The sequence below is a fragment of the Sinocyclocheilus rhinocerous genome, unplaced genomic scaffold, assembly GCF_001515625.1.
Source record: "Sinocyclocheilus rhinocerous isolate Xijiao unplaced genomic scaffold, SAMN03320098_v1.1 scaffold2882, whole genome shotgun sequence".
NCBI classification, from domain to species: Eukaryota; Metazoa; Chordata; class Actinopteri; order Cypriniformes; family Cyprinidae; genus Sinocyclocheilus; species Sinocyclocheilus rhinocerous.
This window is the reverse complement of record NW_015644632.1, coordinates 581,665-608,288: the sequence shown is the minus strand read 5'-3', so window position 1 is coordinate 608,288 and position 26,624 is coordinate 581,665. Positions and strand designations below refer to the sequence as shown.

General features: G+C 38.5%; 1 protein-coding gene across 1 annotated transcript in view; it reads right to left on the bottom strand.

Moving 5' to 3' along the window:
- Positions 1-22,975, bottom strand: part of col12a1a (collagen, type XII, alpha 1a) — an 82,175-nt gene extending 59,200 nt beyond the window's left edge. Inside the window, exons 1-19 of the mRNA XM_016576526.1 lie at positions 22,863-22,975; positions 22,639-22,779; positions 21,557-21,607; positions 20,134-20,397; positions 19,609-19,773; positions 19,343-19,516; positions 18,949-19,239; positions 17,341-17,943; positions 16,440-16,718; positions 16,081-16,353; positions 15,712-15,981; positions 10,258-10,527; positions 8,210-8,476; positions 7,904-8,096; positions 6,799-6,923; positions 3,940-4,089; positions 3,017-3,136; positions 1,840-2,004; positions 1,595-1,741 (exon numbers count right to left, since the gene is read on the bottom strand). Coding sequence (XP_016432012.1) covers positions 1,595-1,741; positions 1,840-2,004; positions 3,017-3,136; positions 3,940-4,089; positions 6,799-6,923; positions 7,904-8,096; positions 8,210-8,476; positions 10,258-10,527; positions 15,712-15,981; positions 16,081-16,353; positions 16,440-16,718; positions 17,341-17,943; positions 18,949-19,239; positions 19,343-19,516; positions 19,609-19,773; positions 20,134-20,397; positions 21,557-21,607; positions 22,639-22,779; positions 22,863-22,926 — 4,012 coding nt within the window. The 5' untranslated portion in view covers positions 22,927-22,975. The remainder of the gene's footprint in view (positions 1-1,594; positions 1,742-1,839; positions 2,005-3,016; positions 3,137-3,939; positions 4,090-6,798; positions 6,924-7,903; positions 8,097-8,209; positions 8,477-10,257; positions 10,528-15,711; positions 15,982-16,080; positions 16,354-16,439; positions 16,719-17,340; positions 17,944-18,948; positions 19,240-19,342; positions 19,517-19,608; positions 19,774-20,133; positions 20,398-21,556; positions 21,608-22,638; positions 22,780-22,862) is intronic.
- Between the last annotated feature and the right edge of the window lie 3,649 nt (positions 22,976-26,624).

Genomic DNA, 26,624 nt, shown 5'->3' with positions numbered 1-26,624 from the left:
ATATGTTTAATCAATGATAAGTCAAGGTTTTTGTATTGTACCATTTTTTTTTTTTTACACTTTACATTCACAATGACCCTGAGAGTCTTTTTTTTTCTGATTTTCCGGACATCTTTGTCCTTTTTTCTGATTGTTATATACTTTGCTTAAAATCAAATTTGAAATCTTGAAATAGTATGATCATCTCAGAGCTGGTTGTTTTGGTTAATGTCAGGACTCATATTTTACATGTCTCATATTTTACTTTGCTACACTGAAAGAAGAGGAGAAGAATTTCCTCCAGAGATTACAGGAGCTATGACACTGTAGCAGCTCTAACAATGCTCAGTGTGTCTTGAAATGGCAGAAGATAATACTAATCAGTCAAAAGTTAAAGTATGGAGAATATTAACTGTCATGTCTTTTTTTTCCCAGCTCATTTCTATACTGGGCTGCTTCTAGCCATTTTTTTTTTCTTGTGGAGCCTGGAACGTCTGTCTGCGCCTGGATCGGGTTTCAGAGTCTCAAAGTTTCATCATGAAAAGGTCAAAGCCTTCAGGTATTCAAATTTCGCAAAAAGGAAAAAAAGAAAGAGAAAAGGAAAGACCAACTCTTGAACCTTTCAGGACGTAGCTGTTGATAGCACCCCATCAACATGCTGACATTGTATGTGTGTATTATTAGCCTAAGGACTTTTTAAAAATGAGATTGATTAGAAATACAGGTAACAATTTATTTGGATAGTCCAGTTTAGACATTCTACTAACCATAAGTAACTTTGAAATCATTAGAGTATTAGTAGACTGTCTGCTTAATGTAATATAATATACAGATGTAAAGCAGCATAAAAGCCAGATTAAATTATGCCTGCTTTGACTCAACACCTATTTTGTATAAATGCATTTATGCCACCTCTGTGCAGCAAGGTTAGTTCACCCAAAAATGAAAATTAGCCCACAAATTACTCACCCTCAAGTCATCCTAGGTGTATGTGACTTTCTTCTTTCAGACGAATTCAGTCGGAGTTATATTAAAAATTGTCTTTGATCTTTCAAGCTGTTTAATGCCACTCAGCGGGTGTTGCATGCATCAGTCCAAAATAAGTTAAATAAAAAGCGCCCATCCATAAAAAAAGTTTCTCACAAATCCTCGTTTTGTACTTCTAATTTTTGATCTCTCTCCTGAGACCTTTTTTACGGATGGGCGCTTTTTATTTAACTTCTTTTGGACTGATGCATGGAAAACCCGCTTAGTGGCATTAAACAGCTTGAAAGATCAAAGATAATTTTTAATATAACACCAACTGGATTCGTCTGAAAGAAGAAAGTCATATACACCTAGGATGGCTTGAGGGTGAGTAATTTATGGGCTAATTTTCATTTTTGGGTGAACTAACCCTTTAAACAGTCAAGATGCCTAAATGCCACATCAGAAGCTCTTAAATGTATTCTCTGCAGTGTAAATTTGGCATTAGACCTTCATTCCCATGTAGATTGCCAACTTTTCACAGTCCAGTCAGTTTTTCTCTACATTTCTATTATTGACTATCCCTGTTCCGTCAGAAATACTGTATCTTTCAGCCTCATTGTTTTAGAGAGCGTGAACTCAGTGATACCTGGACCCTTGACACTGTTACACAGGTTGTTTGTCAGGTCGTCCACGATGTCCAGCAGGAAGGAGAAGTCAGCCACGTTGTACATGTGGATGTCATCGGGATCTGAAGCAATGGATCTCAGCTCATTCTCATCTGCGTTCTTCACACCTGGAGATCAAAACCACAAAAGACATGTTAAAGCCCAAATAAACTCATGATCCATTGTCTTTCACTAACTATTCATATAAGGGAAAACCAGTTCTTACCAATGGCATACAGCTCAATGCCCTGGTCACGTAGGTTCTGAGAGTTGACCGTGATGTCATCCTGAGACTTGCCATCAGTAACCAGGACGCCGATCTTCCGAGAGTTCGGACGCATTCCAACATTCTTCTTGAAATTGCTCTGAAGGATGTAGTTCAAAGCAAGGCCTGTGGAATAAGAGAATATTGGTAATATTAGTCTAAATACACAACACGAGCAGTAAGCCTACTGAAGACCAGTATTGACCCTATAAAGCTACTGTATCATATTTGATATGCACATTTCTATGGCCTCTAAATGATTGACATGATAAAAACTTTGCTGAAAAAAAATTCCTTCTGTCGTCTGATTGATAGCTTGTACTTTTTTTGCAAGTAAAAGCCCTTTTAATATAATTGTACAAACTTCCACCTTCAGCTCGTGCTTCACGTGTCTTTTTGCTGTGTTATCTTTACTGATTTTTATAAAGTACACATAAGAATAACTTTTATATAGTTAGTAACATAAGGTAAGATAAACACTGACTCAACTGAAGAAACCTTTTACTTGATTATCAATACATTATTTTATTTTTTTATTAAAAATGTTTAAATGTGAGTCTCAAATATGATCAGGGATTTGATGGACGTTTATTTGTTCATCTCTCAATCATGATTGTATTGCATTGCATTATATGTTTTGATCATTTAAATATCATCTTACTAAGACATATTTTGGGAGATTGAGTGCAAACTTATATTTACACTAATTTATGTCATTCTACTATCCTGTTATAAAGATCTCACTGATTTACATCCAAGCCGTTATAATTCATCTTATTTTTTGGTCGCATAAATATCAGCATCTGCATCAAATTGCATATTTTTGCTCAGTTTGTGTCTCTGAAGCAAACTGAGCTGTTTTTTCCTTCACGAGTTTGAGCTCCATTATTCTCACTCTATCGTACTATGAGAGCCATAAATCTTGATGTATCAAATATACTACTCAACAAAACACATGCAGTTTTTTTTTTTCTTTAGATATTTTCTAAAGATTCAATAAACTGTTCCATTTTTTAAATTGGAGCTGCAAGCGAAAACATCACAAGTGGAAGACAAGCTTTCCATACAAACTTGAAGATTTCACCACAAATCAAGTGTGTTTGGTCTGACATATAGATCAGAATAAAATATGATATACCAGTCATAGTGTTTCCTCCTTTGTAGGGTAGACTGGCCACGGCATCCAGCAGCTCTTTTCTGGTTCTGTGAGAGTTTAGGTGCCACTCAGTCTTTGGGTCTCCACTGTACTGTGCCAGACCTACAAACGGACAAATCCAGTGTTTATAATTAAACACATAAGAAGATGCCATTGCTCAGAAGTTTCTCTTTTATAGTACAAAAGACCTAATATATATATTTTTTTTTTTCTCAGATATTTATCCTAAAATGTTTGAAGAGCAGTAAAACATTTATAAGAGAATATTTGGCATCCAGTATGAGTACACAGCTATAATACATCATTTGGTTTTGGAGGTTATACTGAGATCTGATTTTGATTACAGAATATAGTATCCTGATTACTCAATCAAAGTTTGAGACATTTTTGAGATATCTTCTGAAACTCTAAAGCACACATATGAGATGATAAAGGTCTTTTTCTCAGGAGAAACCAACATCTGAGAAACTTGAGAGACTTGAGAGAGAATTCAAGAGAAAGGATTGAGATATTTTGTGATTTTTCTTTCCTGTGCATGGCACTTAGTTGTGGATCTTCTCACTTTGGATTCAGGATAAATTTCTCTTACCAACCAGTATGAGTACACAGCTATAATACATCATTTGGTTTTGGAGGTTATACTGAGATCTGATTTTGATTACAGAATGTAGTATCCTGATTACTCAATCAAAGTTTGAGACATTTTTGAGATATCTTCTGAAACTCTAAAGCACACATATGAGATGATAAAGGTCTTTTTCTCAGGAGAAACCAACATCTGAGAAACTTGAGACTTGAGAGAGAACTCAAGAGAAAGGATTGAGATATTTTGTGATTTTTCTTTCCTGTGCATGGCACTTAGTTGTTGATCTTCTCACTTTGGATTCAGGATAAATTTCTCTTACCAATCTGGACACGATCCGGCCCGATGTCAAAGGCACCCACCATGCGACCAATGAAAGACCTAATGGTCTTGAAGTTCAGACGACCAATGCTCCAAGATCCATCAACAAGCAGGACAATATCAGCCTGGGCTGTGGTTTTGCACATTATATCTATTTGGCCAGAGAACAATTCAGTCAGTTATCATAAAATGACATAATAATAATTAAAAGATGTAAACATCAAAACTGATTGTGATTTGTAATAAAGGAGGTAGAGATTAGACATACTTGAACACACAAAACATTCACACAGTCATGCAAAGCATGACAAAACTGTTTATTTGGCATTTTGAAAACACACATTTTTTTACATTTAATGTTAAATAACATCAACTATAAAATCCATTTCTGTAAGAGATGTCTTTGTCTGTGTCCCATCTTGCTTTCTCTCCAGACACCTGAATGAAGGGAAAAGAGGGGAAAGTGCCGCCCATCCGGCCCTGCTCAAAAAGAACATGTTGCATAATTGCCTGATTTATAGATCATTCCCTCAAGCACAAAAAAAAAAGATAATATTCAATGAACATATCCAGCTAATATTTTAAAACGCTGTGGCTATTATGTTTATGAAATGTGTTATCTAGACATAGTAGCAATAAAATGAATTATCTAAGGCTTTAAAATAGATGTATTAGTCAAACAGGTGCTTATCCTCAATTGTAATGTGGAATTCTCACATTTAAATTATGACCCCTCGTACCCTAAACACTAAAGCCTGGAACATACTTTAGGCAAGTCAGCAAACACAGATGCAAATCGGTCAATGCATTGCAGACAAATTGCATTTGTCTCCGCATGGGAAACTAAAATACGAGAGTACTAAAAATGTGCCTTAAATTAAAGACTTCACCTTTAACAGCTAATGATTACAATCAATATTCAGCAATCTTCTCTCTATGTATTATTAGAAAGATACTGGGAAATGCTCTTTGTAATGGAAGATGAATAATAAAATGTCTGTGAATAACCGAAAGGATAGGCAAAGGTGAGTGTCCTTAAACAAGCCCAGATTGCTCAATTTGGAGTCCGTAAGTCTCTTATGCTCACCAGGGCTGCATTTATTTGATCAAAAATACAGTAAAAACAGTTATATTATGAAATAATATTACAATTTAAATTTTTTTTTTTTCTTTTTTTTTATATTTTAAAATGTAATTGTAAATGCATTGCTGTGATCAAAGCTGAATTTTCAGCATCATTACTCAAGCATTCAGTGTCACATGATCCTTCAGAAATCATTCTAATATGCTGATTCAATGAGCATTTCTTACTTTTTGCTTCATCAAATGTTTGTGGAAACTTTGATACATTATTTTCAGAATTCTTTGATGGATAGAAAGTTGAAAAGAACAGTATTTATTTAAAATAGAAACCTTATGTAATATTATAAATGTCTTTTGATCAATTTAAATAAAAGTATTCATTTAATTTAAAAAATAATAATAAATAATTACTGACCCCAAACTTTTGAATGCTTGTGTATGTGTTTATACATAGTGGAGCCCAAATACAATACTGAAAATCTGCTATAGAAAATATATTTTAACACTGAAAATAACCTGAACATTTTAGAAATTAAACCATTTAAAACAATGAAACATTTTGACAATAAATGAATAAGAAGGATTCTCCACTAGGTCACTAATAAAATCAGCAAATTTGTGTTATTGTTTACATTTTCAAGATTCCACTGCAGCACAAAAGATGTCCTTTCATGCAAGATAACATTATCATCAGGTTTCAAACAAACACGTAGAGTTGAGAAAATTCTAGAAATTCTAAAATTCATGTTATTTATTAATTTATTTTTTTCAATTCAGAGGTAACACTTTACAGTAAGGTCTTAAATGTTGTTAGTTGAGTCTTTAACTAACAATGAGCACTACATTTGTTACAGTATGTATTCATATTTGTTAACGTTAGTTAATAACAATACAAGATTGATCATGATCATGTTAGATCATATCAAACAATATTCACGATACAACTTTTGATTTTAATAGTGTATTAGTAAAATAAAAAATTAACATTAGCGAAGATTAATACATGCTTTAGAAGTATTTATCATTGTTAGGTCATGTTAACTAATGCAGTTAACTAATGATAACAAATAGAACCTTATTGTAAAATGTTACCAATTCAACTTTTATATATATAAATGAGAAAAATGCAAGAGAGAAGCATTTTAACTATGACTTTGGGAACCAGTGTAAACCATGTACCAATATTTCCATAGAACTAGTCCAAAAAGCCACAGTATTGTTGCTTTTTTTGTTAGTGCGTGTCGCATGCAAATGACAAGCTGAGCGATACACCTCAGAGCTCTTGTCTGGGAATATTTGCTTTTCCCTCTCCTGCCGGTGTCGGTCGGCCGACCCTCACCATTGGATCTGTTTCCAATTAGGAGCAACATTCCAGACCATGTAAGATAATCTTTCTCGCTCTTGAAACTCAAGAGTCCTTCCATGCAAAGGCAGAGACATGGCTACCATGTGGCGCAGTCACCCTGTCTGCTCTTTCACAACACAATTAGCTGTGCTGAAAGGTATTTGCCATTACTCAAAGCACTAGGCTGAAGTCTACTTTTCCAATTCAAAACTGACAAAGAACCTACGCTTTGTTATATATGGATTCACTAAATGAAGAGCAGACGCAGTAGATTTGTTCCATATATCCTCTGTTTCAAAATTAATGCTGTATGCTAATAGTTTTGGAACTCGAGTAACTTTCTACATATTGAGCTGAATACCCTGAAGAGACATGAGATCTGATTGGTTGGTTTCTCAGAAAGAGAGTAGTTTTTTTTATTATTAATTGTACCTGAAGTTTCAAAGGTTGGAGGTTCAGGGGCATCAGAGAGGGTGGTCTTCTCCTCTCCAGCCAGTGGCATACTCTCTCCTCCATCAAACATACCAAACACACTCACTGTATACTTAGTGCCGGCCCTGAGATGAGAGAAATGCAAATCAGTCAACAATCTTATCCATCAACCTTAACAGGCTAATAGATCACAATGCATGGTTTTCACATGACATCACACCCTGACATGGACGGACACCTGGAGGGCAAAACAAGGCTTTCTCTGCTGTCCACTGTTTTTTTTTTTTTTATACTAAATACTCATATATTAAGACAGTGCTTTTAAAAGACTACATTCAATATACATTATTGGTGATGCATACTATATACAGGCAAGCAGCTGCATCTGGAATATGAACACAACATACTAAATTGCATGTTAAACTTTTTCCCATAGAAAACATTTATAAAGAAAATACTTGTAGCTTGTATATACTTGTATATACTTGTATACAATACTTGTATACAATACTTGTATACAAGACCAAATTCAGTATACACCTTATTAATTAAACGTAAAATGTGTAGGCAAGCAGATGAGCACAAAATATAAAAGCAACACACAAAGTTTCATGTTAAGGATTTTCCCATTGAAAACCATTATAAAGAAAATGCTTAATGTGCAATTTAGCGCATTGCATTCATAATCTGAGCTCAACTGCAATTTGATCTTTTAATATCACTGTATTACTTTTTTTTTCATGAAACAAATTTACTGTAATTCAGCTATAAGCAGCTCTACAGACGACAATAGTGTCATTATTCAGCTCAATTTAGTTAATCGTTGATAGTTTAATAACAGTGTGGATGTTGCAGATTTTCCAGTGTTCAATCTAAATATTTGTGGCTTTGAAACAGATGGAAAATTGATAGGCCTGTGCTGAAGTTCTATGGATGTTTTGCCCTACAGGGCATTCGTGACTGAAAACTACCATTAACATGTTTCAAGAAGGTATGTGTTGTCCACTTGATTTCACATTGACTTTGAAGGTGTTTATAGGGCATATCTTCAGTGTTCAACAGACGTCTGTTAAGTTTTTAATGTGTCTGCATTGGCGTCTCGTACCTTAGCTCCTCCAGAACCACTGTGTTGTCATAGGGGCCTACTAGCAACTCTCCCAGGTCCATATCCACCCCAGTGGGATGGAAGGTGACCTTGTAGCCCTTCACATCCCCAGGAGCATGATCCCAGGTCACCCTGAAACTGGTTTTAGTGGGCTCTGAAGTTTGCAGGTTTCTGGGAGCTTTATATTGAGACACTGCAGCGAAAATAAAGGGTGTCAAATTAGACAGCAAAGAGGATGAACATGTTCACAGTAAAATAACAACTTTTGCCTCACCTCAAGTTGTCAAATATCTGCTATTAACTTACACGTGGTTCCTTCTCCTTGTCTTTGTCTTCCATCACCAAACTTGTAGACGGGAACCACTGTGATATCGTAAGTGGTTTGTGGCTGCAGTCGTCTCAGGACTAAAGTGTTAGTGCCCCCTGGTGCTTTGGAGGCCAACTGGCGTGTCTCACCCTGAGGTTTATACGATACCCTATAATTGACAACATTGCCGGGTGCTGGTTGCCATGTCACTCGCATGGTCCTCTCTGTTTCTTCTGAAACTGTAAGAACTCTGGCAGCGGCGGACACTGTTGGGGAGATAAATGAAAGACAATGTCCATTAAACGTTGGACTGATTCAACCACATTTCCTAGGGGTCAGGAAAAGCAAACCATCTGAATAATGAAAGTTTGTCTGCTAAGATAATCTTGATCCAGCACAGACCACGGATCTCCAAACCGGGTGAAACCAGACATGCCGAAATGGTTGTACGTCATGCATAACGCAGACACTCTAAGACTGTCCGCAATGTTCTCTTTTTATGCCGTGACAGGAGTGTTTTTACGCAAGAGGGAAAGGAATGAATTGTCCGCCTTTAACAGGTCTACGGAACACTTTCAGATGGAGAGACCTTTTACAAATTAGGAGTTTTATGGATGGAAAATGACACTTCCAAGTTTTCAAAGAATCACTGAGTCAATAGGACAACGTGTGTTTATGTTGGTATTGAAGGAGGTAAGAAATAGAGTGATGGCAGCAGACATAAAATGGTGCTGCCTAAGCCAGAAGCCTGTTTTCGGCTCAACTGCTGGACTTTTTAGATGACAGACAATAAATAAACCGCCAGACAGCAAGATAAACCAATTACATATTTACAGCACGCTTAACCAGTTCTAAACTGGAGTGAGTTGCCCCACTGAATAAGTAAGAGGGTGCAATAAGTGCTGTAGAGTGTGTTGAAATCCTGCATCCCTTGATAATAGTGAGCATGTGTAAATCATTAAACCCACCGCACCACACACTCCATACACTACACCATATGTTACAATAGCCCACAGCGAAGGTATTTTAGAGGAAACAGTGGCAATGACGCAAACCTTCTGCCTCCGCCTGGTGTTGAGCTTATGAAAGGAAATGGAAGTTACTCTTTCACTTTTTCCACATCAGAATGAACATTGAGACATTTCTGTTTTAGAGCTTTTGTCTCCCGCATACTTCAGAAAGCATGTCATTATGTTGCAGAGTGTTCTTAAAACAGACATTAAACTCGAGAAATGATTTTGTTGAGTGTAATTTTAAATGTAAGTGGTGCTTACCCCAAAATGCAAAACTTGGTAGGGTGTTGAAAAAGTGGGTGCCAAGATGTCCAAATTGCATATTTCTATATGATTGCTTGGGTGTCCTAATTGTGCAGCATCATTTGCAAAATGTCAGCAAAATTTAACAGACAAAAAGTTCCTTTGTGTGAATTGTCTAGCAATGAATGAAGCACAGCTCACAGAGAAGTCACTTTCTAACCATGCAGCTTTCTGTTGCTCAAACTCATGGGCCAACTTGAACATGAGTGAAATTTGCTTGAGTAAACTTTTCACCCTCACACATAGATTTCTCTTGATAATTACTAGATTTCGCCCAAGGAATTTCGATAAGCAATGTTTGATTTGACTGCACCTTAAGTGGTTGCTTGTTGGCTTGGGTGTAAGTCTTTGGGTTTTGTCAACATTTAGGTAAAAAATCTGTTCATTCATTGTTAAGGCATCATTCAAGTCTGCAAAAAAAAAATTGTTACTCATTACGTGGCTTATCAAGCACCACACCTATTTTTGTTTTTTAATTTGCTAGTAGCTGAATTGTTTTGAGTGTAATTTTAAACTTTCCGCAGACTTATTCAGATTGGTGGGGCAGATACTTCATTGAGGTTTATGTGCATGTCAGTGAAATATTCTGACATTATATACAGTATTTCAAGTTTTTTTCCTCTCTGGGGTAGGTTACCTCAGGACGAGAGGCCCGCCCTCAGACAAACAGAGCGAGGTAAAGAGCGTTTGGTCATATGCTGGATTCATTACGCAGGTGGGAATGGACTTACCATCTGTGGTCTCCTCTCCATGCAGCGGCTCCCCCTCCTTACTGCTGTAGGCAGCGTAGACAGAAACCTTGTAGCGGGTCTCCGGTGTCAGTCCATCCAGAACAGTGGTGGTTATGTCCCCGGGGACGGTTTTCTCGCCAGCTTCCTCCGAAAAGAGGGATTTCCAGGTGACCCGATAAAGGCGGACGTTGCCAGGGGCGGCAGTCCAGGATGCTACAAAACTGTTCTCAGTGACATCCGAAGTAACCAGATTCGTAGGTGAACCGAGTTCTGAATGATTGAGAAAAAAGACACAAAAGTTTTTAAAACAGATCATAATAAGTGCAAAGTCTGGTGACAGAGAAGCAACAAACACTTCCCCTAAATCAGGTCACTTTGGTTAACTAGTCACCCAGTCTGGCCAAGCTGGTTAGGCAGTCATGTTTCAAAGGTTTTAGAGGGCTCTCTGACACTTACAGTATTCAGACTGGAAGACACACTTGTTAACACCAGTTTGGCCAGGCTTAAAGACCAATTAGACCAACAAAATACTGTAGGTGGGTTTAACCAGGCTATATTGGTTAACTTCTCTACCAGGATGGCCAAGTTTGTTAGGAGGACGTGTTTTGATGGTTTTAGATGGGTTTCTGACACCTAGTCAGGCTAGGGGACCAACTTTCCAATCGCCTATACCGGTTAACACCAGTTTGGCCAGGCTTAAAGACTGAATTGACCAACTAAGACCAGCAAAATACTGTAGGTGGGTTTAACCATGCTGTGTTGGTTAACCAGGCTGTCCAAGTTTGTTAGACGGGCATGTTTTGATGATTTTAAGGAGGTTTTTGACACCTAGTCACGCTGAGAGCCCTGCTGAAAAAAGCAGCATAAACCAGCATGAATTCAATGTTGGTCCAGGTTAGAGCTGGTATATTTCTGGTCTAGCTGGTGGACCAGCGTTCTGTTCTCAAGCAAAACTGAGATTGAGTAGCTGGTTTACCAGCACTCCTGCTTCCCTTATTTGGGACTAGCAAACCAAAGATCAGCATCCCATGCTTTCTTTCACTGAAGAAAAAAGAGCAGTGGTCTCTTGCAGTGTTCCTCTAAAAAATCTGAGAAATCTGAGTGAACTCTTCGGTTAAATGAGCATTTATCTAATTCTCCGCTAGTCTGTCTAAAACGCCGGTAGCTCGCGATTGCTTTGATTTACTCTGTCAGTAACGCGTACCCTGGAAAACAGCTCTGCAAAAATAATCTCTCTCCCTGCTGCCACACATCTGTCATCACATCTACTTTCCATTGAACACGAAACCCGATCCATTAAACACAGACTGCTAAAACTGCAGATGTAGCTCGCTTTTTGATCTGTGCCATACCCCCGACCTATCTTCTCTCTCTTTCTCTCAGTTCTATGCTGAGTGTCCCGAAGCAGAAGAGAGGAGAGGGACTTGAAATGATATGAAATTGTGCTGACAGCATAGTGAACTAGAATAAACTGCAGTGTAAAACTTCCACAGTAATACCTCTCCCTCTCACCACCCAGCCTCATGTTCTCCTGACTTTAGGATAGTCACCTGTCTCCAACACACTGAGCTCTGCTGGTCTAAAACAAACCAAACGGTCCATTTTTTCAAAGTGCAATTACCAGGCTCTGCGTCATAGCTCAAACAGGGACTAGATAGCTCATAGACCTGGGAGGTTAGGGACTGCAAATGACAGGATAACTGCTGAGGAAAAGTATATACCAGTTTCTTTCCGAAGAGTGCTCCAAAGTCTAATTCTTCTTAAACGTCCGTACAGGGTTGTTTTACGTTGGAATATTTTAGACAGTTCAAAAAAGGGTAAAAAAGGGACAATAAGAAAAGAAGCTAGATTTTCTAATGTTCCAATTAATATGTGAGAGGTGTTTGCCTGTGCAAAAGTTGTCGACACATGAGGTTGCATGAGGTGTTGAATGGTTCTGTCATTTTATTACCCACCAGGTGAAAAACCTGATTACTTAGTAAAGCAGCAACACACAGATTTGCATTCATAACACCAAGTTATAGACTGAAGTGTAATAGTTAATAGTTGAAGGACTTGTTCAAATCACTAAGCCAACAATGATGCATGCCTTAGCGAACACCAATAACTAATTCAAGATGAATCAGACAGAGAATTTAGGACTCTGTTCCAGGTTGACTGGATCTGAAGTTGTTTCTACGTCCAGCATAGAGGTCTGATTTTACTGACAGAGCACAGAAGAGAGCAGATCGTATGTTAATGTCTTCTGCAAGCTGCTTTTGGTTGTTAAAATGCAGACAAACTGCCAATGCCAGGCACTGCAGTGCACCTCTACTCAGAAAATGCATGCTATTAATGGTTATTCATTTGTGGTTTTGCAATGACAAAAAAAATGTAGCCTCTAAACAGAGACGCAACAGTGCAATACCGTGCATGAGTTTATTAATGCTGTCCTGATATTGTTATGTGTTGAGGCCAGATTAAAACCAGACTTCTTTTGGACCTTCACATATGCTATTTTTCCTTCTTTGATCCTTGTTTTACCGTTCCATCCAAGCAAAATGTTGATGTTAACTGGGAACAGGAGTTTTAGCACTAAACGTGACTGTCATCCTGAATTATTTCACTTTGGAAAAGTTCGGAGTACCTGGAAGCAAGACAAATTCTCCAATGCTATGTCCTTCAGCTCAACACATTTGCTTGACAGAAGGTCTGACCACCTCATGCATATGAAGTTATTTTTTGGGGCTTTTGCTTTTATTTCGATAGGACAACAACAGGGTAGACGGGAAGCAGTGGAGAACAGGGTCAGGAAAAGAGCCATGACTTGAACTTGCCCGCTTGCCTGCAAGGTACTCTGACTGACCATCTCATACAGACATAGTCAGAACTGGACGCATACTGTACTATACTATAATACTGTATATAAGCATTTTACATGTTGCTTACATGACTACATTTTCTTTGTGCAGTTGCAGTACATAACAGCAGGGGCTAAATCGAACCAGCCAAAGCTTGAGCCTCTGGTCATTGGTGCCAACTTTAGCTAAACAAACATAGAACTACATAATGAGCAATTTAGCACCATTTTCCATTGATTTCCTCTTTGTAGCTGTTTCATATAGAGTTTATCCAATTTCAGGCCCTGGATTTAATTTCTGGATCTTCTCACCCGTGTCCACATTCAGAAGAAGCAAACTCTGCCACTGACTGAGTGGAATAAAAAAATGGCACATCTGAGAACTCAATCTTGAAGAGGTAATGAACCAGTCGGGTGGTCACAAACTGAGAACACATTGGTAACGAACATCTTGAACGTCCTTTTGAACAACTGCCATACAAAGCTGATGAAAACATCTCAAACAATCTTGCATGACTTACACTTGGATAATTTCAAATAGCACACTGATTAAGATTTGCAAAATTTGCCTGGGATCTAACTGGACAGCGCTTGATGAGAAAATGAGGTCTGTCCTCTCTCTTCTCGCAGAATTCAGCTCATATTCAGTAAAACAGGGCAGAAGTCTTGGATAAGAGACATAATCTGGTGCTGGCAAAGATCTCACAGCCCAAGCCCATTTTCCACAAAAACTATCATGAGACAAAACTCATGCTGACTGCAACCACATTCACCAGATGTTAAAACACAAAGACGCTCTGAGGCCTCGGGACAAAACTGGCGGATTTAGAAAAACAAGTTTACATTTTTGAATTAAGAAGACATGCAAGTCAACATTTGTTATGGCATTTTGAACAATTCGGTTTAATAGGCTGAAGAGGAGATGCAGTGTGAGCTGGTCGGTCCCTAAAGCCCTTGTTTAAGGTCACTTCCTAATTGCCTTGACTGAGTTTGGCCCCACAGTGCACTTTTCTGGGGGCTAAAACAAAGAAAGCTGTGTTATGCTCCAGGATATGGAGTTTAACGCAGCTCAGTTTGGAAACGCCTTGTCATCGGCCAAAAATTAGTCACATGTTTCCTTTAACTCTTCGTTGAAAGGCGGCTTGAGACAGCATACATAATGACAAGCCTCTGAAATATGGGCTTTTGTATAATGAGCGGAGGACAGCCATTAGCGGTCCCGGTTAGATGCTGTAATCGGTAATTTTAATATGACACTGCTTGAAATGCATCCGAAGAAAGACATGCAGTAAGTTTTGGGCATTTATTTTCAGGCTAAAAATCTTGGATGAAATTGTTTGGCAGTGGCTAATATTCAACAAGCCCACAAGTTAATGGTAGTTCTGACATGCTTTTTATCAAGAGAATATTGAGAGAGACATGTACTTCACAAAAAAGGAAGCGTTTTTTATGTTAAAGAAATTGGCTCTTAGTGGTTTGAGACCACTCATATAAGCCAGACTATATAACTAGTAATCACTAAAAATCCAGCACAGTATCAAAAGAGTATGTAATCTATATATCGACATCATGTGGTTTTTAAATTAGTAACTTTAGAAAAGTAGAACAGAACTATACACTGTATGATTTAAGTTTAAAACCCCAAATTCTGATTGCTAGACCACAGTTAGACACTAGAAAAGATGAATCCAAACCAATATCTTTTGAGGTTTTGTTTCCATTCACTCTTCTTGCAATGCCAAGCATGAGTGAGGAAAATTTTACAAGCTCAGCTAATTCATCTGCTGCCCACACACCAAATAAACCCAGAGCGTGTGGGAATCCACACAGTGAGATCAGTCATTAGATGGCACATCTAAAACGTCATCCATTTGGTTCCCAAATTTAGAGTTCACTTCACACTGACAGACAACACCGAAAGTCTTTTAGGTACGTCTGTCCTCTGTTAAGAGTGTGATATAGAAGTGTGCGAAGAAACAATTAGGGTAGCAGTTAGTAGTACAGTTTCCCTTCAACACTTTGCCATAAAGTTCTATATTATCCAATATTGGGGAATGATCATATTTGGAGATTGTCAGAATTTGACAGCATTTTCTGACAGCCCTTGTCAGTTGAAAATGCACTTTTTTAAACAATTTTGAGTGACTTTTGATCAAATTTCGTGTCAGCTTTTATTTCACTCTAAAAAAAGCTGGGTTAAATATGGATAAACCCAGCGATTGGGTTGTTTTCAACCAACAGTTGGGTTAAATGTTTAACCCAACCTTCTGGGCAGTAACCCAACCGCTGGGTCAAAACAACCCAATCGCTGGGTTTGTCCATATTTTACCCAGCGCTGGGTTGTATTTAACCCAGCATTTTTTAGAGTGTTGATTTAAATGTTCAATTTCTAATTTTCTTTCATTAAATTGTATTATATCATATAGATCGGCAGCCATGCCTTTAGGTTATCTGCATCTATTATTGAAAAAACAGTGTAGGTCAACCACTGGTGCAGACTGCCATCTGGGTGTCTTAAACCACCATTTGTATTTTCATATTATACAGTGTACTGCAGACAAATGAATTGCTTTGAAGAAAGCACAAACTTCAAATGTAATACAGAATTCTCATACCTTCCAGAGTGGTGCCTGTTCCCATAAGTGGCGCTCCGAGGCCAGAGGTGTAACGGGCACTAACGAAGAGCTCATACTCTGTATCCGGCGACAAATTTTTCAGCAAAGCAGTTGTTGTGTCTCCTTTAACAAACATTTCTTTCCTTTCCCCACCATCAGGTTTGTAGGCCACATGATATTGAAGCACGTTGCCTGGAGCTGCCCGCCATGAGACCCTCATGCTGGACACAGTCTCGTTCAAGACCCTCAGGTCACGTGGAGAGCCCCGGACTGAGAGAGAATAATAAATATGGTATTAATTTACTTGTTTTTGAATTTCAAGGGAACAGAATCAGAAGTGAAAACAACAAAACTTCCAACAGTGCTGACCTTCTTTGGTGGTGCCCTCGGTGTCCATGGAGGGACCCATTCCACTTGCATACTCAGGGTACACTGTGACACGGTAAGTGGTGACGGGCAGCAGTTCGTGGAGCACAGTGGTGACCTGACTCCCATCAGTCTCTGCTTCCAGTTTATCTCCTCCACCCACTGGCTCATACAACAGTCTGTACCTCAGCACTGCTCCTGGAGCGGCTTTCCACGACACGCGGAAGCTGTCTACAGTTTCTTCACTCACCATGAGGTTACGGACAGAGCCTAATTCTGAAATACGAGAGCAGTGCGTTATCAGCCACATGCAAAAAAGCTGTACTTGTCAGTGATAAATGACTTTGACTATGATTAAATACCTTCTAAAGTCGTCTCCTCGCCTGTCAAAGGAAAACTGTCTCCTTTATCATACTGGGCGATGACATTAACCTCGTAAGTGGTCAGGGGTGTGAGATTGGGCAAAATCGTAGTAGTGGTGTCAGGAGGAACCACCAAAGAGATGTAGTCTCCAGTTATGTCAGCCGCTGGCCTGAAACGCACCAGAAAAGACAGGACATCCTCTCCATCAGAAGTCCATGAGCTCCTGAAACTTCTGGAGGTGACCTCAGAGAAGCTTAGCGACTTTGGTGGAACCAAACCTGTATGACAGAGCACATCACTATAATCACATTTACGATGTAAATTTTCTTGAAAGTTTACCATCTGGCTTTCTATGCTTTACGTTTGGTCTTGCTTGCAGATTTGCTCCAAGAGAACCTTAAGCAATACATTCTAAATACACATGAGTTAACACAATTATAAAATTGAAATACGTGGTGTATAACAACAATTTAGTATTGATTATGATGTTGAAATTGTTCATTATGTTTACTCTATATAATCTGTCCTCAACAGATGTTTCCAGAGCTTGTTTGTGTTATGATCTTTTGTTGATCCTGGAACAACATTCCCATCAAATAAAACATAGTTTGAACCCTATCCTTAACTAACTACCCAGAGTAAACTGCTTATCAGAGGGAATAGATAGGCTGATAAGTTTGTTGTTTAAGTTCCTAACCCCGGCCCTAACCTTAACACTTTCTTCATTCCTAAAATGCTATTGGTTGATAAGAATGTTATTCCAGATCCATCAAGGCTGTTGATCTAGGAACATGTCCTACTTGGAAAGCATGGTAAGCTATCCATAAATCTCACTCACATAAACATGAACAGAATTTACAGAAAAACCAATAAACGAGTATAATCGAAGGTGGCACATACTTCTTTTCTTAATGTTATGGAGCTCCTGCTCAATTCTTAGGCAGATGGATGTGGTTAGTTCCTTGGAGATCCGCTGAAAAGAATCAAAGTCTTCCACCTCAAACACATGGTTATCAGCAGGAGCGTTGGCAATCGCCTCCAGCTCGGAGCGCACGGCGTCCTTGACTCCCACAGCGAAAATCTCCACGTCTGCATCCCTTAGTTTGTTGGCAGGGTTTTTGAAAGAATCTGAGGACTTGCCGTCTGTGATGAGCACCATGACTCGGGGCACGTTATCACGAGCGCCACGGGCTGGAATGAAGATCTTTTCCCTTACGTAGGTCATGGCCTTGCCAGTGTTGGTGGAGCCTCCACGGTAGGGGAAGGTGCGGACTGCATTGAGCACAGCTGCATTGTCATCGTGCTTGTTCAGGGCAAACTCAGTGTGAGGATCCCGACTGTACTGAACCAAGCTGATCTGCACTTTGTTGGGTCCGATGTCAAAAGATTTGACGAGCACTTCAAGGAAGGCTCTAACTTTAGCAAAGTTAGCCAGTCCTATACTGTACGAGCCATCGACCAGGAGGACAATATCGGCTTGGACCTCGACCTCTAGGGAGCACTCTATAGGGAACAAAACACAAGACAACCCGTCTGTTTGGAAATTTTAAATATGATTATTTAAAAAAAAATGCATTTTGAGGGTTAACAGTTCTTAAAAAGTACCAGTACATAGATAAACTATGGATAGGTTGGATGGATCTATGAGATTTAAGGCTGGAACACACAACACAACTTTTGCCATGCTTTTTGCAATGGTTTACAGTCTGCGGGACTCAACACTTGTCATGTAGTATATTCCAACCTTTAATAGGATGGTTAAAGAGTCGGGCATGAGCAGTTGCATCTTTGATCAACACAATTCAAGGAATATTTTGTAGTGCTCAGATCTATTGATTGAATACTTGGGACCTGTTTACACCGGATATTAAGATGTGTTTTGGTCAATCCAATCACAAGTGGACAACGCTAAATACAGGTGTGAACAGGATGCAAAATGTTTTGAGCTTGTCCACTTTTGACCACTTCCAGAGGTAGTAGAAAACGCATTTGACGGGATTGCTCTTGTAGTGGACGCTCATGTGGTCGAATACATTCAATCAGCCATAAAAGACCGTCTCCTCTCTGCCTACTGACCTAATTCTTCAACACTGCAGGACGTGTTAGCCAGACAGGATTTAAACTTTGCCATCTGAAATCATAAGTTTTGTTTTAAGGCAACAAAAAATGTCAATGCCGTCTTACCAGTAGTGATTTTAAAGCTGCTGCTCTCCATATCGTTTTCTGTTGCCTCCTTTTGTGTTCTTATGTAAATTGCGCAAGTTTATTTCACAATATTAGATCGAAAGATCAGAAAAAGACCATATATATACACTCGCCCATAATCCTCCCCTCAAAATCAGGACAGGAATGGTCAAAAGTGGAAAAAAGTGTTGGATTAAAACACCAGGTGTAAATGGGAATGTGTCTCCCTTGTCTACTTGTGATCCGATTGACCAAAACGCATCTTAATACCAGGTGTAAACAGGGCCTTGGACGCATGATCACAATGAGTTGTTAGCATCTTACCTGTAGACACCTTCACAGGCTGGGTTTTCTCGTTGACAACTTGTGGCTTACTAGGGGTCAGACCTTTGAGGGCAAACAGACTGATCTCATACTCTGTCTCAGGAGACAGGTCTCTGACGTTGGCCACGGTGAATGTGGGCCCTATGTAGAGCTCCTGCTTCTTAGCGGCAGCAATCATGGGGAAGACCTGCAGCTTATAGCCTGTGATGTCACCAGGAGACGAATCCCACGTAATTCTCATGGATTTGGAGGAGATGTCAGTTACTCTGAGGTCTGAAGCTGGTTCAACATCTGGGGTAAAAAAGGATATAAAAGATATTTATGATTTATAGATCTTCCATTAACTGGTCAATTCTCTGTGAGTTTAGTGGGATTATGTGTGCATGGGCAGTACCTTCCTGTCCGCTTGCAAGTAAATTTAGCTGCTCCTCCACACCAGAGCACACCTGAGTGATGAGCTCCTTCTGCACCTGACTGATCATGTCAAAGTTTGGGACATTATAGATATGCTTGCTGTGGGGAGTGGAGGCCATCTCCTTCAACTCATCCTCATCTGCTCCTTTGATACCTGAAGACATAAACTGCAGCTTGAAATAGTGTTCCATACAGTTTTGGATTACGAATATCAGAAACATGTTCAACAGATGTATAGACACATACCCAGGACAAAGATCTCTACTCCAATGTTTCTCAGCCGTTCGGCATACTCCCCAACTGGGTCTTGTGATTTTCCATCAGTGATGATCATGGCTACTTTTGGAAAGCCTTTCCTGGCTCCAGCCGTCACAGTGAAGGTGTTTTTCACCAGATAGTCCATTGCATCACCTGGTTGAGCATGTAAGAAACCAAGATACAAATTCATTCATATTGAAGGAAGAAGTGATTATTTTGGAAGTGTTGGTGTTATTCAGTTGTTTAGGACTCTTTTTATGTTTAATCATGTAATTAACTATTTTTGAGCAGTTTTGTGTTCCTATATCATCTACATGTTACTGCATGATAGATTGATAAGAATGTTGTTCACACTCCAAGCCAAACCCAATCCATACAACTTTCACAATCCCCAAACTCTGAATGGATGATTAATGCTGAGTAGGGTTCTTCCGGGACCAACCACGATGTCGATACAGAAACAAGTCCAAATTGGCTAAATTACGGTATGGTAATCTAAAATCTTTTACACACCTGTCATGGTATTACCACCCTTGTAGGGCAGATTTTTAATGGCTCGTAGGACATCAGGCCGCCTGTAATATTGGTTCAGGTTGAACTCTGTCTTGGTATCTGAGCTGTACTGTACAATAGCCACTCTGGTCTTATCCTCTCCTATGTCAAAGGCTCCTGCCATGGCCCCAATGAAACTCCGGATGAATTTAAAGTTTTCTCTTCCCACGCTCCAAGAGCCATCCACCAGGAAAACCAGATCCGTGACAGCACTCACTGAACACTCTGCATGACGAGGAAATGAAGAGGCATGAGAGAAAGCCATATAATAGTATGACAGCATACGATCTACTACAGTCTTTGTCATTTTACTTATTTGTTTTGACACATTAATGGACAAAAAAAATGTCGTTGTTGAAAGAAAAGCAGTCTATTTACACATTTGTTTATTTTGCAACTACATTAAAAAAAAAAGTCAAGTCCTCTCTCTGTTTCCTTCAACATTTCCCAACAAAAGTGATGCCTCCAAAGCAATGGAAACTTTCAATAAACTTATTTCTGTTTCTTTAGACATGAATCCAAAACTTTACTGTGAAATGTATATCTTGAGAACTGGTTTTCTGGAATTTCAGTTGGATTTGTTTTGGCAGCGGTACTCACAATTTGGACTCACAAGAAGTGGAATTGTATCAGGACCATAATCTTTTCCACTAGTTTAACCCTCAAATGGTCCTCGTTTAATGTTTACACTTATGGTCTTTGGGGTCAATATGACCCCAAAATTGAAAGAGTAATTGTAAACAATATATACATTTTTAATCATACAAATAATATATCTTTTTTTGTTGTTGTTTACTTCTTATCTATACATTAATGCTGTGTTTTGGGAGATATGAAGTACTTTTGTTCCTATTTACCACAGAATTCCGCAACTACACCATTAGCTTGCACGTGAAATATTACATTTTTATGAAAAAATCACTTAAATGATGATCTAAATTTAATTTAAGTTGTTTCTGGATATTGATCTAGGTGTTCGGTGTAGAATTCTGCCATCTGTTGGTTAGAGATAAACCTAAAATGATTACAGCTTAAAATGTGATGTCTGAGTGTGTGAGAGTCAATGAATGAGGCTAGAAAAGGCATCTGAGCCCTTCTCTGTATTATACCAGCCACTTCTAACAGTACAAAGTAAAATGTTTTATGAGCTCTGATTCTATTGTAATGCTTTTAATTAAAGGCAATTTTTACATTGCCAACCACAACCTTAAGCAATCTTTCTTTTTGCACACAATAACAAGTCTACAATGGTCGGACGAAGAAAGTTTAAAGGAAAAATGTGATCTAATACATTGCATATAAAATTTCATTTCACAGGTGACAAGAAGCAAGAAAAATCTAAAATCTGGAATGAAGAAGATACGGTTTGATTGAATATACTCACTGATAGTCTCTGATGGTTTCTTCCTTGTTCCACTTGTGTTGCTGGACTGAACTGTAAAAGGAGAAGAAATTAGGTCTATGTCTTGGAAGCTCACAGTTCCTTTCGGCAAATGGATTTATCAAAACTGATAATCAACAACACCTCATTTATTGTAATTTTGCTCAGAAGATCTCAAACTAAACTGGATTTTTTTTACATTTTCTGAAGAAAATATAAATGGTGCTTCAAAATTTCAAAACAATCACAATTCTAGTGTGTTGAAAGGGCATTGCTATGCAATTGCTACAGTATTCTGAATGGTTTTTAGTGCATTGCTATGTGATTCCTAGGGTGTTATGGAATGTTCCATTATGGCTTAAGTCACAGGAGTCCAATCCTAACTCTATTATATTCTGGTTTCTAGACATGACTCAGGTCCCTCTTTCAATGAGAGGTTGAAATGCTGCTTGCCTGTAGCAATATCAAAACACTCCTCGACAAGAGTCAATGACATAATGCTTATTTTTTGTCTGAATCTTTAATTTATTCAAAATACATTTAAAATGCATTTTATGCATTCAGTGACATCTCTTGTATTATGAGCATGTTTTTAATTTATGTTCATTGTAAGAAAAAAACTCTTTATATGTATTTAATCTGTATAAGCATAATCTAAAAATGTATTCATAGAAAAAAAAAGTACTTTAACAAAATTGCTTAAATGCTTATTAAGTCATGTGGTGAACAAAATATATGATTAATAAACTATTGTTAAAATTAAATAATATAATAATTATAATAAAGATGTGCACTCTCACATGCATTTAAGATGTAAGCAAAGCATGTTATTAGTTTTTACTTGATCTTTTTAAGACATTAAATTGAAACATTTCTTGCAAGTGGCATTCAAAAGCAAAACTACATTTCTAAAAGTTCCTCATCTTTATCCCATAAGCCGCATGGCTTGAAATATCACTCATGTTCAAGTTTCATTCCAAAACGTAATACATGAACAAATCCCACCATGCATACGTACATAGTTGCTTGTTTTAAAATACAAAACTAATAAGAAAAAGACATTGAGGTGTCTGGTGTGCACTTACTTGTTATTTGTCCAAGTATAGGGATACTTTCTTCCGCACCATCATATGAACTGATTGACACCGAATAGTCTACATCAGGAGTTAAATCCGTGATTGATGTGTTTGTGGCCGAGGCAGAAAGACTGAAATCTTTCAAATCATCTGGAACATGTAATGACATATCGAGTCAGAAGATAAGTCCCTCAAAGCTGATCAAAAAACATGCAGCTGTTGACATCACGCACCTGCATCTGATATGACTTGTATTCTGTAGCCCTGTATCTGAGACGAAGGCCTCCTCCATGACATATGCACTGTGTTTTCATTTAAGATTTTAAATTTCAAGTCTGAAGGAGGCTCCACTGCAAACAAGAGGTTAATAGAGTCAAGAGCATGAGAAACTTCAATATCTCAATTAATAATAAATTGTGAAGAAACAGTAGATGGTTTTTAACTATCCCAACGACAAACACTTCAGGACAGAAGTTTAGTTGTTTATTGTTGGGCAAGACAAACAGAACCAAAAGTAACGGTGACAAAACACAACATAAGAGAGTGACGGAAGCCATTTCGGTTCAAATGGCCTTTTCTTGAGTTGCATAACCTGGAATCTCATGGTCTGCAGCTCAAGCAGAGAAGAGCTAAACACATTTCAAGGCCTATCACAAACAAAATGTCATCGCCAATCCATGTGCAGACAACCATCCAATACATGCTGAATGCGTTCAATACAAGGCATGCCCGTTCACTGGAACTCTGGTGACAAAAATAAATCATATCAAGACAATGTTTCCATTCCCAAGATATTGATTATACAATGGAATCAAGTTTTCAAGATGTCAATGATGTCCAGATGGCTCTGTCAGGAGTAAAAAATACATATATGTTATATATACGCTTTGTATATATACATATATTCCAGCAAGGCTTGGGTACTGACGAGTTTTACTGAAGGCACGTATCCATTGCAAATCTCAAAAAAAGAATACACAACTTGTCGTGACAGACTTTTGTGTAGTTCCTTTTCAAACAGAAGGTGTACGTGACAACACTCCTAATTGAGAGGTGTGAAGGAAAATGTACAACACACAAAAAAATAAATCAATCAAAAATCACGCAGATATATGAGGAGGAAATCAATCTGCATTCGTCTGGTTGTCAAAGTGTCATGCACATGTACATGGGTGAACAGCTTATTACACTGTTTCCATGTACAACACAAAGGACAACACAACAAATGTATTTCAAAATGATATTCTGTCATAGACATTATTGACATGCAATCTACATCAAAACGTCGTGGATCTCATGTCAGCAGGCGGCGATCTAAGGCAATGAGATGTCCACTTACGCACTCAACATCCATGTTACATCTGCATGCATGAATGCTGATGACTGATGTAAATCTCTGCTGTCAGAATAATGTCTTGAATGCAAAGAATGCATAGGAAAAACAGGCAATGTCATCCAAAATGCAAACAATAGATGATATTAAAAAAAAAATTTTAATTAATAAAAAATTGTCCTCATTTGTAAGTCGCTTTGGATAAAAGCGTCTGCTAAATGACTAAATGTAAATATAAATGTAAATGTAAATATTAGACATGCTTAATATTACAGAAATTAATTAGCATATTTAACCAGCAGTGTGCAGCATGCAATATCACACTCTTAAATATAAGGGTTCCTAAATGGCCATAGAAAAACCATATTTGGTTCCCCAAAGAACCTTGAAGTGAACAGTTCTTACACTCTAAAAAATGCTGGGTTAAATACAACCCAGTGCTGGGTAAAATAGGGACAAACCCAGCAATTGGGCTGTTTTGACCCAGTGGTTGGGTTATTACCCAGAAGGTTGGGTTAAACATTTAACCCAACCGCTGGGTCAGATTTTTTGTACTTTGAATAACATTTCATTTAAAGAGCCCATTTTCCACAATAAAGAACCTTTTGTGCAATTGAAAAGTTCCAAGGATATTAAAGGTTTTTCATGGAATCATCAATGCCAATAAAGAACCTTTATTTTTAAGCGTGTACAATAGTGTTTACCACACTTAAAAGTAAAGGTCACTTGAAACTTTGTCGTTCTTTGGAGATTTAAAAAGTTCTTGATGTTACAGTACATTATAGGTTCTTCAGATCAGTATTTTACGTGTTTTAAGCATCAGAATATGAGTTTTTTTAGCAAGAAACAGAAAATGTGGGTCTATTCGGAACCTTTATTTTTAAGAATGTATTGTAGAGTTTTTTAAACTAGAACATTTATCACTATTCTTCATCAACAAGGCGATGAAGATCCACAGTGTCTGCTTTATAATCGTCTATAAGAGCAGATTTTCCCTGTAGAAATCTTGATCATCTTTTTCCATGCACTACTGTTCTTAATTCTACTTGACAGGCCAGCTGAATAATGAGGACGTTGCAAAATGTCACATGCACAAAGAAAAAGGAAAGTTTCGGGTGGAAAGAAGTGTGCGTGGATGGAGGCCAGAGCAGCAGAATATCATTTAAAAATAAACGGTGGAGGAAACACACCAGGAAAACGACAGACAACACGACCTGCTGGAGAAAGAATGCTCACCAACCTGACGCGTCAAACTCAAACGGTCTGGGCCGATTCCCTTCATGTGTCCGAACAGGCCGAACCCATGAGTCTTCACGATTCACAGATGAGGCATCTTGTGTCACGGCCCCAGCGCGCATAAACGATGTGTGAAACGCTACCTTACCATAGGGCTTTAATACCGGCTCAGCCAACTGTTATAATAATGGGACGTGACAGCTTTGTTGACTCTGTTGACAGTTTCATAACGAAAGTGACACAAACGTCAGCTCGTGTTGAGTTTCTGGAAACTTCAGGATGAGGAGGCCCGTCAGGAGAGCACTTCTCTCATCCCCCGGAGAGAGAGTCTGCCCCATGTCAATAACCTCCAGCCAGTCAGGCATTCTTTCTGGCTAGCGCCGTTGGAGTCTCCCGGAGAAGCCGAACAGATGCCAAAGTAATTCCACAACATGTGCTGACATTAAACATTACTGCATATTAACTTTCCATATGGATTGAAACTCAGCGTTTTCGTGAGCGGCTGCAGGAAACCTAAAAAGGCTCTTTGTCTTTGTGCTGTCTGAGGACTAATTCAGCCCTCTCATGTTACATCTTTCCATTCTGTTACAGCACGCGCGCAATAAAACAACAATGAATGTTTCCATTTGGTTTTCCAGTTGAATCAAGCTCCATCCTCACGTTCTCACATCATCACATCCCTTTCGCTCGAGACAGCTGTCGGTGGGCTAAACTGATGCTGTGTGGTGACTTTATTACTGCATATTAACTTTCCATATGGATTGAAACTCAGCGTTTTCGTGAGCGGCTGCAGGAAACCTAAAAAGGCTCTTTGTCTTTGTGCTGTCTGAGGACTAATTCAGCCCTCTCATGTTACATCTTTCCATTCTGTTACAGCACGCGCACAAAAAAACAACAACGAATGTTTCCATTTGGTTTTCCAGTTGAATCAAGCTCCATCCACATCATCACATCCCTTTCGCTCGAGACAGCTGTCGGAGGGCTAAACTGATGCTGTGTGGTGACTTTAATTACAGATCCGTCTTAAACTAAGACAACTTCAAATCATGCGGTAGAAAACACTCATCCATTTTACTTCTGGAACCCATTTAGTTAAGCATAAAGTACATTTATTAAAAGTATTTTTATATTTGAAGGACATTTTATGTGTGTATCCAGCTCAGGGTTGCCGAGATTGTTTTGATAATACATCTTGACTGAGATCAGAAAATATCAAGAGATTTAATTTCAAGTATGAAGGATTGTATAAAAGAATTAAGGACAATATTCATTTAAAGGGTTAGTTCACCCAAAAATGAAAATTCTGTCATTAATTACTCACCCTCGTGTCGTTCCAAACCCGTAAGACCTTCGTTCATCTTCGGAACACAATTTAAGATATTATTGATTAAATCTGAGGGCTCTCTGACCCTCCCATAGACAGCAA